This window comes from Calypte anna, chromosome 10, assembly GCF_003957555.1.
Source record: "Calypte anna isolate BGI_N300 chromosome 10, bCalAnn1_v1.p, whole genome shotgun sequence".
Taxonomy (NCBI): domain Eukaryota; kingdom Metazoa; phylum Chordata; class Aves; order Apodiformes; family Trochilidae; genus Calypte; species Calypte anna.
Genome location: NC_044256.1, coordinates 4,027,700 through 4,042,122, shown reverse-complemented (window position 1 = coordinate 4,042,122; position 14,423 = coordinate 4,027,700). Strand labels below are relative to the sequence as shown.

The window sequence follows — 14,423 nt, the reverse complement described above, 5'->3', positions numbered from 1 at the left end:
CTAAAATTTTTTGTCAGTTTTAGCAAGTAGTATTTGGCAACAGTGAACCATGTGTAACTTTCAGAATATGATAATGCTGTTAAGGAACAGTGTCTGGGCTGTAGCAGAATACTTGAATAACCCCGTGTATCAAAGCTCTAGCACTCTTGAGGCAGCAGCAAGTACTACATGTACATAGTAAGAAGGAGTTTTGCTTGGTTGTACTCTGCACAAATTATGATTAACCTCATTGTGTTTATAGTGTGCTGCTCAACTGAGTCTGTGTGGGTTTCTCATGCTAACAAAAGGGAAAACTGAAACTGCAGAACTAAGCAGAGGAGAGCTTCTGGAACAGCAGATATAAATACTAAATTATCTGTTTTTCAGGTTGATTTACGTTCTTTTGATCTACCATGAAAGAGTGAGAAGCATTGATGGTGTGGCTTCTTTGGTATAGCCACAAGCTAGAGTTACTCTGTTTCTTAAGGCTTAGTATACATTTAAGGATGTGTTTAAAGTAAAAGTTGTTCCAAAGGCAATATAGAGACCTTCTTCCCATTACCCTTGACTCACCAAACAACTTGCAGGCTTTCAGATATGAGGCCATGACCATTGGCAGGATTTTTTTTTTTTTTTTTTTTTTTTACTATTACATCCTTTTTGCTTTATGTGAGCAACACTTCAGGGTAAAAGAAAAATTCTTGGAATGTATTATGGTGATGAAGAAATAATTGTCCTTGTAAGCATCATAGCGTAAGACAAACTCTTAACAAACAATAATGCCTGCACATATTCTCCCAAGAATTGTCAAGAAGTTCAACTGTAAAATTTTTCAAATCCTGATTATAATGAATAATATCTTAATCTATTAAATTCCTTTACTGAAGGAAGATGGTTAGTAGTATACCAATATTTTTAAATTGCCAAAACAGGAACTACAGGCTACTTCAACCATCTGGGAAGAGAGAGTTTATGGAATAGAATTGGTAGCCATAGGACACATTTTGTGTATACAAGGAAGGAAATAGGTCTCTTTTCACAAAAGTGGAATTTTGTCTTACAAGTCAAACACAATGAATTGTAAATGCAGAGCAATGGCATGCAAAGATGGGTGAGCTTGGATACTGCAGGACTCAAGATTTTAAAAATATTTGACAAGAACCCCTAGTAGAAGTTCTGAAAAATACTCTCAAGACGTAAGTGCAGGAAATGCTTCCTCTTTGGTTAACAACTAATTAAAAGATAAGAAACAAAAGTGAGAAATTACCTATCACTTCTGAAGTTGCAGAAAATCTCATGGTAGTGAGTGACTAGGGAGTGGAATGGACAATTTGAAAGTCAGTGTTGTTAAATGCCAAGTACAGCACACAGAGGAAAAACAGCTAATGATGCATGTGTGGTAATGGTCTCCCATACTGGTCAGGAAATAGTTTATGTCATGGTGAGTGAATTGCTGAAAATGTCAGCTTAAATGTTGTAGATGGTTGAAAGACAAATAGAAGGTTAGAATTCATTAGGAAAGGAATAAACTAGGAAAATTAAAAACACCATTATGGCATTGTACAAACCCACATATTTGCATGGCATTTTTGGTCATCCTTTTTCAGAAAGCATGTATAAAAGAATTAGAAAAATACCAGGAAGGGATCACAAGATTGGGATAAGTTTTATATTAAGAGACACTAAATAGACCAAGGGCTTCTTGGCTTTGGGGGGGGGGGGAAAAAAGTGGTATAAAGGGAGTTTTATAAAACCATAGTTCAGGGGAGGTGAATTAAAACAGAGAATCCACTCATAAAACAAAAAAGTTCTCTTATGTTTTTCTGAGCTCACATTGCAAGATGTGCATACCAGAAGTAGAAATGGATTTCAAGGAGAGGTCAGATAAGTCCATCAAAGGGTGTTACATCATCAATATGTATTTTAATGTCAGGATTTAAAAGTTCCTGACCACTTAGTCATTAGAAACTGGGGAATATATCAGAGGAAGTACTATTATTAACTGCTGCTTTTATTATTTCCTTAAGCATCTGCTCTTAGCCATTACTAGGGAAAGGATACCAGGTTATGCTGAGCATTAATCTGCCTGCTGGGCTCTTCGGTGCCTGCCCAGCCCTTGCAGCCACCTAGGATCAAATGGTAGAAATGGTCTTTCAAGTTCTCCCCTCACCCTGGGCTGAGAATGTCCCTCTGTTCCAACACATGTTTTCTCATCTTCAAGAGGCAGATGAATTTCACAGATGGAGCAAGCAAGCAAAACTGTCTGGCCTTTTCAGGCAAGTCATTTGCTTACAACTGACTTTCACCCTTGTCTGAAGGGTGCCCTGCATTTCTGTTAAGTGTTTGTTTCAAGTGAACTTTCTTCATCACTCCCCGTGATGAACAGAACATGCTGATTTGGGAACATGCCAGCAAAATGCTGTTTGCTCATTTCAGTGTTGCTTTCTGTATCTATAATCATCTCTGTTTGAAGAGAGTGCATCGCTTTCTTCCCCTTGTGGCAGTTTACAATAAACTGAAAAGCCTATAGATGGACATAGATATTTCTTGAGACCTGGGACCTCTCTCAGCTGTATCAACTGGAACACAAGCAAGCAGAAGTTAAGAAGAAGTTAAGGGTTGGACTTGATCTCTGAGGTCCCTTCCAACCCAGCCAATTCTAAGAAGGAGATCAGCAAGTTGCTGGCTGAAATTACATACAAACCTGAACTGGAGTCATTGAAGTTAGGGTGATTAAAATGCAAATGAGACACTCCAACTGCTCAGTAAGAGGAATGTATAAAGAAACAGAACTGGGTTATATTAGACCTAGATGATTTATCTGGCTGTGATTTTTCCTAGTGTAAGGGAGAAGGCCTTGTTCAGTGATGAAGAAGTATAAGGACTTCTTGAAGAGAAAAATTTGCAGAATTGATTATGAACATTACTTAATTTAATAGAGTTTCTACCTCAGCCAGCTTTTGCAGTAATCATTTGTTCCTGGTGAGTTTGACTGGGCACAGGTATGTAATTTATAAAGAATAAATCCAAATTGGTTAACATCTGGCAAATTATAGGTCAATAAAACCCATGTCTAATGTGGGAAGTGGAGTGTGACTTTAAGAAATGTTGAACTTAACTGAAGTAAATACTAATACTGCTTTTGTTGTATGAGCATTATAGATGGATTATGTGTGTTGTAGTTGCCTTGTGTCATAGATATTGAGGCATCCAAGGGCAGTTCTTGCAGACTGGTTTTGGACAGATAGGATTTATAATCTGAGCATAGCACAGTGCAAGGCAAAACAGTTAAGTTCTGCCATAGCCAGGTCATCTGTGTCTACATTTAGGACTGTCAGCAGTAGCTTTAGACTTTGAGCTGGGAGAGTTCAGTAGGTAGAGCTCAGGGCTCCTGTTCAGATCAGCAGCAGCTGAAGGCTGAGGGGGAATGCAGAAGGGCATGGAAAACTGCAGCTGGAAGATTGCAGCATGGCTGGCAGCAGCCACCAGCTGCCCACTGGTGCAAAGGCACTGGGGAATCCTGAGTTAGTGTTGAATTTGGATCAACAGTAGCTGAGAATAGTAGATTAAAGAATGCTTTTTGAAATGCTGGACAAATATGGGAGCAGGCCGAGGCTATTCAGTCTGCATACAGCCCAGCTGTAGGCCCATGCTCACAAAGACTTCTTAGAAGGGGTCAGTTACTTGTACAGCCTGGGCTGACTATTCCAGTCTATGTTTAGGGCTGGAAAAAGCAGCTTCCAGACTCAACCCGATTCTGTGCATCTGTGTGGCACTCTACCTGGACCTAATAAATTGCCCATGAGTGAGACTGTGATGCAGAGATGCTCCAATTGCCTGCCTGCCTTTTGGAGGCAAATTGTTGGGGTTTTTGTTTGTTTGGGTTTTTAAATTATTATTGTCATTATTGTTATTTTTAATTTTTTTGAAAATCATTTGTTCCTTCTTGCTCTGACAAGTCACCAAAAAGTTGACTGTGTATTGAGTACTTTGGCCTAGTGTATTAATTTGTCAGTGTGTTTAAAGTCTGTTTTATCTATTGCTCATTTCAGTGAGGCAGTTTTACCTGCAGTTTAATGTTTATCTGATAGAGTTTTGCATTTTTTGGCTGTGTTAAACTGTATAGTGTTAGGTGATAAAGGTACAAGTGCACCTGGAACTGTTTCTGCAGCAGTGGTTTTTTCAGAGGTCATTAGAAGTCTGAAGATTTGGAACAAAAGCTTCCACAAAGGCATGCAAAAGTTGTATGTTTTTATACTACTATGAAGCTAACTGGTGATATCTGGAATGGCTTGTTGAAATACAACCTAGCCAAATATTTGGTACTGTTTTCTGACTTTTTTTCAAATGTTGGCTGGTGCAATATTGGAGGCCAAATCTTGGCTTTTTATAAAACCTAATATCCCTGCTTTGTGGATGGTAGCTTATTTAGCACATCTGTCTATAGAAACAAAGGAACTCAAATTCCTGATAAATAAAACATGCATTATTAACTTTTGACAACTTCTCTGTTCGTTTTGTTTAAGTATGTGTCAGCTATATTAAATGACTTCTTGTCTTTCTGTAACCTATGTAGAAATGACTTCTCGTATGCAAAAAAACAATTAAAAAGGCTGTCTTAAATTACTTTGCTAATGAACTTTTAATCACAGGTTCTCAACATAGCAAGCACTGAGTACAGTAATATACAAATGTTGTTATAAAATTACTGTAGACTGAATTTTAAGGAAGCTCTATATAAGATGGGGTCTATATAAGAAGTATGAGCTATAAATGGCAAACCAGACACTTTTGCTCTGGGCTTTTTAGAGAAGCTCTGAAAATATATTTGGAAGCAAGGGAGAATTAGAGAAAATAACTTCAGTGTCATTTCTAAATGCTGTCTGTTCAACAGATGGTAAAACTGCTGAGGCATGTTATGCTGACACCTTGCTGCTGAAGCAGCCAGCAGAGCTGAAGGTCCTGCAGAAACATATGTTCTGTAATAACCTTTGATCTAATAGCACAAATTCTCTCTGTTTTGAAAATACTGATAGGTTCTTAGATCTCATTATCAGAGATGGTTGATGAGAGATGCCAACTAAAAAAAAATGCCTACTTGACATTAAAAAAAAAAAATATCTCGGCACCATCTACCTCTCCCCTTAAAAATGCAGTAGACTGGGGCTTTCCTGAATTTAATGCAACAAAGTATTTATTGCTTTGCAAGGAAAATATTACTTTTAGAATTCATTGGTATGTTACAATCTTAGCATGGTAATTGAATTTTGCTTTTCTGAAGCTGTTATTTTCCCATGATGAGTAGCATATGCTGGCAGTATTTTGTGCAAGAAAAAAAAAAAAGTTCTCTTTTCTCAATTTAGAGCTCAAGAGAACTAAATAATATACTCACAGCAGCATGAAAAGAAAAATACTTGACATTTCTGGTGTAGCTCCTGAAAGTTTTTTTCATTCTCATGAAGCTTGTAACTGATGTTGATGTTTGGGTGTTTAAGCAGAAAGAATGTTGGTTTTATAAGGGATCTATTGAGCTCTTGTTTTCTTAAGCAGCGATAGTCCAGATCACTGTTTGTTTTTTCAATTTGAATTGATACTTTATATTCCCCCCAATAAAAACTGAATGCTTTCTCATTTTGCCTTACAGCTGTAGATTTCTGTGCAAAGACCAACTTATGCACAACTAGGTGTCTGTTCAGTTAGAAAAAGACTGGAAATATACTTAGGTTCCAATTCATGCACTAACACCAACAAAAACTAGTAGAGAAAATACCTGTTACTTCAGCACTCTGGTCCTATACCAGAGCTGTTTCAAAAGACTCTGTGATGGATCCAGCAATTAAGAAAGGCATTAAATTTGCTGTCTTCAAACCTTATAAATTGTGGTTAATATTCTCAGTGCTACTTTAAAATGTGTGACTCAGGTAAGCATGTCTTCTTAAAATTTATTTCTCTCTGATTTCTGATGGGAATTGCAGGGAAAAAAAATCCAATATCTTAACAGTTAAGATCTACTAATTATATATTTATAAAACAGATGAGAATTAATTTTGGGCTGGGTTACTTTCAGTACTTTTCTTCTCTGAGCAGTTGCTTTGGCATTGCATTAGCCTTCTTTAAATGTATTGTATACAGCAGCTGTCTCACAAAACATGTTCTGACATGTTTTTAATAACTTTCTATAGACTAAACCAATGAATAAGTAAAATAAAAGGCTTCTTTGTTAGTCTACTATATCATTAATTAAATAAGGTCAACAAAAATCTCCACTGGAGGATTTGACTCTCTGGCTGGAGGAGAAGGTACTGTTAAAGGTTGGTTATCAAGGCGAGCTCTGCTAAAAATAGCAGGAGAGACAGCAGAATAATAAAGTGAATAACAGGAGCCTGTTCTAAAATAATGCTGGTAACAAACACAATGTTCTGAGGTTTTCTAAAATACAGCAGACTTTTGTCCCACATTCCAGTAATTTATTTGAAAGGCATGTTCCACTTGAGCATTGCCAAGAACTATACGAATACTAAGCCTTTTAACATGTCCAAGGTATGTGCTGTGCCATTAAAAAAAAAAAAACCACAAAAAACCCCCAAAACAAACAAAAAAAAGACACACACAAAAAAACCTGAAAACCAGAACAAAACCAAACAAAAAAACCCAAAAAACCCCAAAACCCAACAAAACAAACAAAACCAAAACCCAACAGAATCATAGGCAAAAATGAAGAATGATTGCTATGTTTTTCCAGAAGCTTGTGGTCTGTAAATAATACAGAAAGTTTTGCTTCAGTAGTTCAGGGAAGTTTCAGACTCAAGGTACGAAAAACCTGTTGAAACTTTCAATCTCAACTGCATTTGTGTATGAAAAAGGTGGTGTTCTGGTTTTATTTCCACTCCTCCTCTCCCTGCAATCTGAAGACGTACACACTCCAAATTCAGTTTCAAGTTATGTATCTTTACATTTCCAGTGTGCTATCATCTGCAACCAGTTTTGCAGCTGTGCTTTTTGAGGTGTAAAAGTTAGAGCTTATACAAATATGAGGCACTAGTTCTCCAAATATATGTATAATTTAATGATGAAGTGGGCAAACTATGGACCACAGAGCTAAAGAGAAAAGGTGCCAGAGTTATTAAAATAGAAGGAACTTCTTCAAGAAACACCTATAGCCTTTAATGTCAGAATTGTTTGAAACATAGTATGCTGTCAGGGGGACAAAAAAAAAAAAAAGAGTAGAGGACTGGAGTTTTAACACTGCAAAACTGACACTGAAAATGAAAAAATACAGTTCTGCTAGAAGAAAGGTGAGGCACATGGTTTTGCTCTGAGTGAAGGCAATAGATGTCAGCAAGATACAGAGCCTCAGAATGGGATGTTTTGTGGAGGAAAGGTATAAATATCTGTGGGTGATGAGTTCCAATAAAAGCTTGTGGTACACCAACAGACTTGGAAAGAGTGGACACCAAATCTTTTGTTAGCTGGAAAAACCAGGAAGAAAAGAAAGTCCGAGGCTGCACAGGGCTTCTCAGCTACTTACCCTGTCTATGCAAAGAAGTGTTGTACAGATTTGTGAAAAATGCCATAACTTATACATACCTTACATGCCTTTAAAAAATGTCCTGCCATTTGGACTTGAGCACACAGGCAGTGATAGATCTTTGTGTTAAATGACCCGCATGATACATTTTCCTGCTTTTCTGGAGGTTCTCAAAGGCTTTCAAATCACAAATTAAGTCGAAACAACTCAGCATCTGCTCCGGTCATCCAGTAAGAAGTCAAGTAAAGTACTTAGACTGGTGGTGGTGGCTATTGGTGAATACTGAAATTACCTCTATTAACTACTAAAAGCTTAATTGCTTTGGCGGGCAGGCAAAAATCAGTGATCAAAAGCAAACTGGACAGTGATAGCATGTTTTGTGGGTCCCTCTTCTGGTTCTACAGCATAGGCTGGAGGGAATCCAGCTGCTGAGTCTGACTGTAGTTGGACAGCCAAGGCATCCAAGGGCACAGTCTTTCAGATTTTAGATGTTAAAACTGAACTCTGCAATGTGTGTAGGCAAATGGTATTATTCATAGATATAACAGATTTTTGCACATTTTCAGATGTCAAAAGGAATGTTGGGCAGAACCTGAATTTCCTGCTGTCAGGCTTGGAACTGCTGGAATTGCTGAAACTTCCAAAGCACTTATCACAGATGAAACTTATTTTTACTTCATTATATTTTTATAGTAGCTGTATTATTTTAGAATATTTTTGTCTGTATGCCTGTTTTGAACAGCTTCCTGGCCTTACAGAAATAGTCACACACTTCTAGGAGGGATGTCTTTAGTTATGTGTTAAACAGTAATAAATGTTTTGCTCAAGTGGATGCCAAGACAATTATTTTACTGTAACCACTAAGGGAAAAAGTCTTTACTCTTTGCCTTTAGGACAGTGTTTCTTGCTGGAGATGCTGACGGTCTCAGTCCTGATACTGAACAACTCTCTCCTGTTTGGTTTGCATTAGTCTGTATGATTTAATAAAACAATCTAAATCTCTGCCTCCAGCTCCATGAAACCTCATACAATGTGAGGAAGGCACAACTGTCCAGGACCAAGTGCTGGGTCACTTAGAACTTGTTCCAAGAAGTTTTATTGTCTGTCACTGCAGAGTGTCTTTGGATTCTTAAGAAGTAATGCCATGCTATCAGGACTTTGGAACAATGTTATTTAAAACACTTTGCAACTTCTGTGTTATTGTTTGTTTTTATCTTCTGTAGACTCGAGATGATTTTCTTGGGCAAGTGGATATTCCTCTTTATCAGTTACCGGTTTGTATGTTTTTTGTTTGTTTGTTTTAAGAGTGTGAAAGGGAAAAATAATGCTGTATGCAAGTTGTATTACTCATCTAAGGAAGTTAACCATACTGATAAGAGATTAAATTCCCCTGCTGTGTGGGTTTTTAGTTTGGTTTTCCTTTGTAGGTTATAAAGGGTTTTTCACAGTTGATACTTTAAAAAAAAAAAAATAAAAGAAAGTAGGTTACTTTGTGTTTACATACTGGTTTCTACTGCTGTGTGAGAAGTGCTTTTGGCTTTCTCAGGAGTGAAAATACAAGGTTTGAAGCAGTCTTGAAGACAAGGAAAGTGCAAAAATTATCATATTTATTAAAATATTTTATTTCTAGTCTACATATTTACATGTTTAATGCTGTTTATTCCCATACACAGAAACAGAAGAGGGTAAGTGGGAAACAGTGTTGCTATATACGTATTTTTTTTTATCCCTTTTGCAAAGCATGTTTTTAATTTTAAAGACGATCACCAAGAACACTGAAATAAGTAAAAATAAGTAAATAGGAAAATATATTTTATTTTTTTCTGAGGTCTCAAAGGTTTATCAGCAACCATTTACAAGCAGCTGGGGAAAAAATATTTATTTTTACAAATGTTTCTAAGCATACAGTATTGTAAAAATCTTATGTCTCTGTAAGAATTGCAGAACTTCAGATGGATTATATGTGGTTTTTAACCAGAAAAATAAGTGTGTTTTTCAATGATACTTCATGTAGATTTCTCTGGCTATACCTGGGAGGCTGGGATATATGTTTATTCAGTGGTATCTCTTCACCTCTGTGCCTCTTTCTGTTGAGCAACTTCACTTTTGTGAACCAGAACAGAGATATTTGCAGAATGGATTTTTCTGTGATTGTTTTTTTATCCCCCAAATCCTAAAGCTAGAAATGGCTTTTTAGGTGTGTTTTTTATAAAAAAATATTTGAAAAATACTGGGGGATCAAAAAGAGTTATAGTAGTTATTTTGAGTGTGAAAGTGGAGAATGTATTTATTGATTTCATGCTAAGCAGTTTTTTCTTTTCTGTGCTTTTTAGAGACTGTAATATATCTATACATTGAAAGGCAAGGTTTTTTTTCCTTGAACCAGGGAAAGTCAGCCTTAATAATAAGATTAAAGCTGGTATTGCTAGTAGTGTACCTAAATCTGCAATCTAAATTTTAAAATGTTTTGTGGACTCTATAGGAACTCATTGTAAATATCTGGTAATATTCTTCAATTTCAAGTCTTTTATACAGATTTTTATTGAAAAAACTTGTCTTATTCCAGACAGAAAATCCAAGTATGGAGAGACCATATACGTTTAAGGATTTTGTTCTCCATCCAAGAAGGTTAGTAAATACCACACAGAACAGCTGATTCATTGAGTATTTGTACATTTGTAACTTCTGTCTAAATTTCTATTTTTTTACCAAAGAAATTTGAGCATGAATGGAGCAGGATATTGTGGTTTTAAAAGTCAGCATTTCTTTCATTGCTTACAGTTTATTTGGTAAGAACAAACCATTTTTCTTCCTGCCATGATAAAGTTGATTTGTAACATTTACTGTTTCACTGAACAGTGAAATCAGTGACTAATGTTATGTCATAACTAATTTATTCATTTTTAACTTTAAATTGTTCCCTGCCTTCCTCTTTTGTTTGCCTGGTCCATGTAAGCAGTTTTGTGTGACCTTAATTGTAAGCAAAACAAAACTTAAAGGTAAAAGCTGCTGCTGGTCTGTGCTGGAAAAAGCCAAGGAATTTAAAAATAATAGCTAACACTTTGACAGTTGTCTTGTTGTTCCATGTTTCATGTTTAAAGTGTAGTTTCTGAACCTAAATCTGAGCAGTCATTAGTAACTTTTATTAGAGATGAAAAACCACAATGTGCATGTCTGCATTTCAATACTCTGAAGTTAATTCCTTTACCTGTTGTGCTGGAAAGTGACATAGTAGGTTACTTCCTCTTCCAAAGGGATGTGGGCTTTCCTGAAACCAAACTATCTGAATGAACATGTTCACAACACGTTAGGAAATGTTCTTCTGGATATTATAAAATCTAACTCTTTTTGCATGACAAAAAAAAAAACAAAACCCACAACAACCCAAAGCAACACAATGAACCCCAAAGCATTAAGCCTGACTGATGTGGGGGATTTGTGGCTTTCTGTTATTTGTTTATTTTAATAAGGTGATGCACTAAGATAAATACAGATAGGCAGATATTGAAGTATATAGGCTTTTTGTAACTTAAAGTTTTAGGGAAAGTAGGTTGAAAGAATGGTTTATAGCTTGCCTACACAGAAATTATCATCATTAAATGGATTTTATCATTGTTCTTATTCATTTTTGTTATGTATTGGATACTAAGGAAGTTTTCCCAAGAGTGAGTTGGAAAGAAAGGTTCCCAGTTGCTACCTAGTATCAAGATGTATTCAGAAGTCAAAAAGACTCAGTACCACTGTAGAACTTCATTAATTTAAACCATAAAAAATTGAGTTTGTGTTGAGAAATTTTAAGAATAATCCTCTGCCTGTGGTTTTTCAGCTATTTTATTTCCAGGTGACAATTTCACATGTGCACAATAAGAACATTTTATTTTCTCTTCTGCAGCCATAAATCAAGAGTGAAAGGTCACCTTAGATTAAAAATGACTTACTTACCTAAAAGCAATGGGTCTGAAGAAGAAACCACAGAACAGGCTGAAGAACTGGAGGTAGGTAAAGATGTATTTGTTGCTGTAAACCTGGCAAATGTCTTCAGCTATTACAGGGTAGTCACAGGAGAAATCTATAGGAATCTATAGATAATGTTTTAGAAACCAGTTAAAAGGGATTAGTTAAAAGTGATCTTACATAAAACCTGTAAGGCTGCACAAAAATTCTGGAGCAGTTTTTCTACCTAAAGGAGTGGCTTTTGCAATATATCCAAGACAGACAACATACACTAGGGTTTTGGTTTTGTTCTGCCACTGACTTGCCATGTCAATAACTTTCCTTGTTTTAGAATTAATGCAAGTATCAGTGCTTAGTATTTCCCTGCTCTTGGACATTGTTTGACCCCAGCCAGCCAGACACAGACATCTTCCTTGTTTTAAAATTTCCACTCTCCAGTTTATGGGGATATTTTGATCTTTAATTACTTAACATTTTTAGTCTTCTATAAGCACGTCCAATTTTGAACCAATGGATTTCTTTGCAAGGCTTAACTATGATCCTCTCACAGAAATCATTCTGTGATTCTAGGATTATCACCTTTGCTGCAATTAAACTTTGTGTTACAAAAGGGTATGTTTATCTGACTATACATTGCAGCAAATGTATGAAACGAAATGTTTGCTATTTAAAATCTAGTCTATTAATGCTGTTTATTTTCCCTGGATAAGCAAATTTTGATGCTAACTAATAGGTTTCAAGACTTTGAGTTAAAAATATCTGGATGCATAATTTGTCCTGTCATTTCTGCAGAAATATACACAGTAAAACTGGAGCCAGTCAGACTGGCTCAAGATGTAGTGGAATGGCTCGTGAAAAGGAGGGTGGTTTTATAAATGAAAATATTTTTCAACTTCATTAATATTAAGGGTAGTTAATATTATTCCTTAGCCTGGATGGATAATATTGGACCAACCAGATGCTGCTAGCCAGCCACAACAGCAGCAGCAAGAATCTCCTCCGCTGCCTTCAGGATGGGAAGAAAGGCAAGACATCCTTGGAAGGACCTACTATGTCAATCATGAGTTCAGAAGAACACAGTGGAAAAGACCAACTGCTCAGTATGTCTTTTGGCCTGAAAATTCAAGTGTTATATCAAGCAGTGTAACCAATTCAATCTAGCTAGCTTGAAAACAAGGAGAACTAGAAAGTGAACAGCTTGAGAATTAGTAGAGAGCTTTCCATAGCTTGACCTTCACACCCACTTGTCACTGGCTAGCTGTCATTTTAACTGCACCATCACCTTCTGTTCCCTGGAAGTGTGGTTTCAAGTAGGAACTGGTTGCAATTGTAAGGTATGATAACTACAGTGATGGGAAGGAATTTATTCACCAGCTCTGTGCCTGATTCCTCCATCCCCGCAGGGAATGCATTTAGTTACTTACCCTGGGGTATTTTTTTCAGCTTATTTTTTTCTCCTTAGCATGTGGATTACGGAATTATACCTGGAATGTGATCTAGTTCTTTAGTTTAACTTAGATGTCACACTGATGTGAATTCTTATTCCTTTTAAGCAGTTTGGTTTTTTATGACTGTTTCTTTTTCTTCTGACAAAATGACAAGTATGTATGGTTTTGCTGCTAGTCTAGTTTACTGTTGAAAGATAAAATATGGTTACTGTATGCTGGCTTCCCCCCACCACCAGGGACAATGTAGCTGTTGCAGATCTTGGTAGTGTGCAGCTGGAGGCCCAGCATGTGTTCACTCATCGGCGACAGATATCAGAGGATACAGAAAATCTTGACAACAGAGATTCCCCTGAGGTAAAAACAATCTCTAAATGTTTCTAAAATGCAAGTAACTTACTAGTGTAGTAAAAAAATTTAATCTTAATTATTTGTAACTTGGAACTGTGTTTTAAAATTATTTTTTTCTTTGTTTTCATTTTAAAGAGCTGGGAAATCATAACTGAAGATGAGGCAACAATGTATAGCAATCAGAACCTTCAGATACCTCTCTCACAGAGTAATTGTGATATACAGACTCAAATTGCAGAGGAATTGAATACCAGACTTACTACCTCTGGAAGTTCAGCTACTGGCCAGTCAGCAGCCTACACTGTAAATTATTTTGCTCAATTTTTCTTGTACAGAAATATCTCTAATATTTAGTACAAGATGTTACTACTGATAGAATTAGATCCATAAATACTTCATATTAAGTGATATTTTAATTTCATCTCCAACGCAGAGAACTTAAAGACTAATTTTTTAAACTATGGAACCATATCTAAACAAACATTATATTCTTCCCCACTTAAATGAATTTCTGTCTGAGATGAAAACAGACTTGAGTGAGCTCTTTTTCAGTCTGTAAATCAGCCTCTTAGTCTGGTGTAATACTGGGGGCTGCTGAAAACGAGTGATGAAGGAAGTTGTTTATATCCTGAACTTCTTTTCTAATGGAGCTGTACTGTTTTGGTTCCTTTTTCCACTAGGACAAGTTTTAAGATGACTCACGTTTCACTGTGAATATAAGGATCAAATTTTAGAATTGGGGTGATTAAACCTGGTGACTCCCTAGCAGAGAAAAAGGCACCTCACTCATACAGCTCCGCAGCCTTTGCACCAGTTATGAAACTTGTCTGACTGTCATCTACTGTACAGTTTGCTAATCCAGCAGAAAACTTTTTTTCTTCCAACTTTTTTGTGGTTTTAGTGAGCTGAGACAGCATGCTAAGTTCCTTACAAATACTGCAGTGGCAATGGGGAAGCAGCAGGACTATGTTGCCAGGAGTGAGATTTTATCTTTTTGATGGTAGCAAGCAATTAAATAAGTTCAGCTGTTTTGTGAAACTTGAGCTCCACAAGCATTCTTGTAACCTGATAGTCACTTGAAAAATCCTCTCTCCATTGAAGAGAGCCTATAATGGTGACCCAGGCCATCTGTAAGATTTTGGAATTTAAATAAAATAATTAGCTTT

The 14,423-nt window shown here is 36.4% G+C and overlaps 1 protein-coding gene across 2 annotated transcripts in view; it reads left to right on the top strand.

The window, feature by feature from the left end:
* Positions 1-14,423, top strand: part of NEDD4 (NEDD4 E3 ubiquitin protein ligase) — a 59,338-nt gene that overhangs the window by 25,735 nt on the left and 19,180 nt on the right. For both annotated transcript variants that reach the window (XM_030456946.1, XM_008493897.2), the window contains 6 exons: positions 8,731-8,781; positions 10,074-10,135; positions 11,400-11,502; positions 12,392-12,561; positions 13,146-13,263; positions 13,393-13,560. In XM_030456946.1, coding sequence (XP_030312806.1) covers positions 8,731-8,781; positions 10,074-10,135; positions 11,400-11,502; positions 12,392-12,561; positions 13,146-13,263; positions 13,393-13,560 — 672 coding nt within the window. The remainder of the gene's footprint in view (positions 1-8,730; positions 8,782-10,073; positions 10,136-11,399; positions 11,503-12,391; positions 12,562-13,145; positions 13,264-13,392; positions 13,561-14,423) is intronic.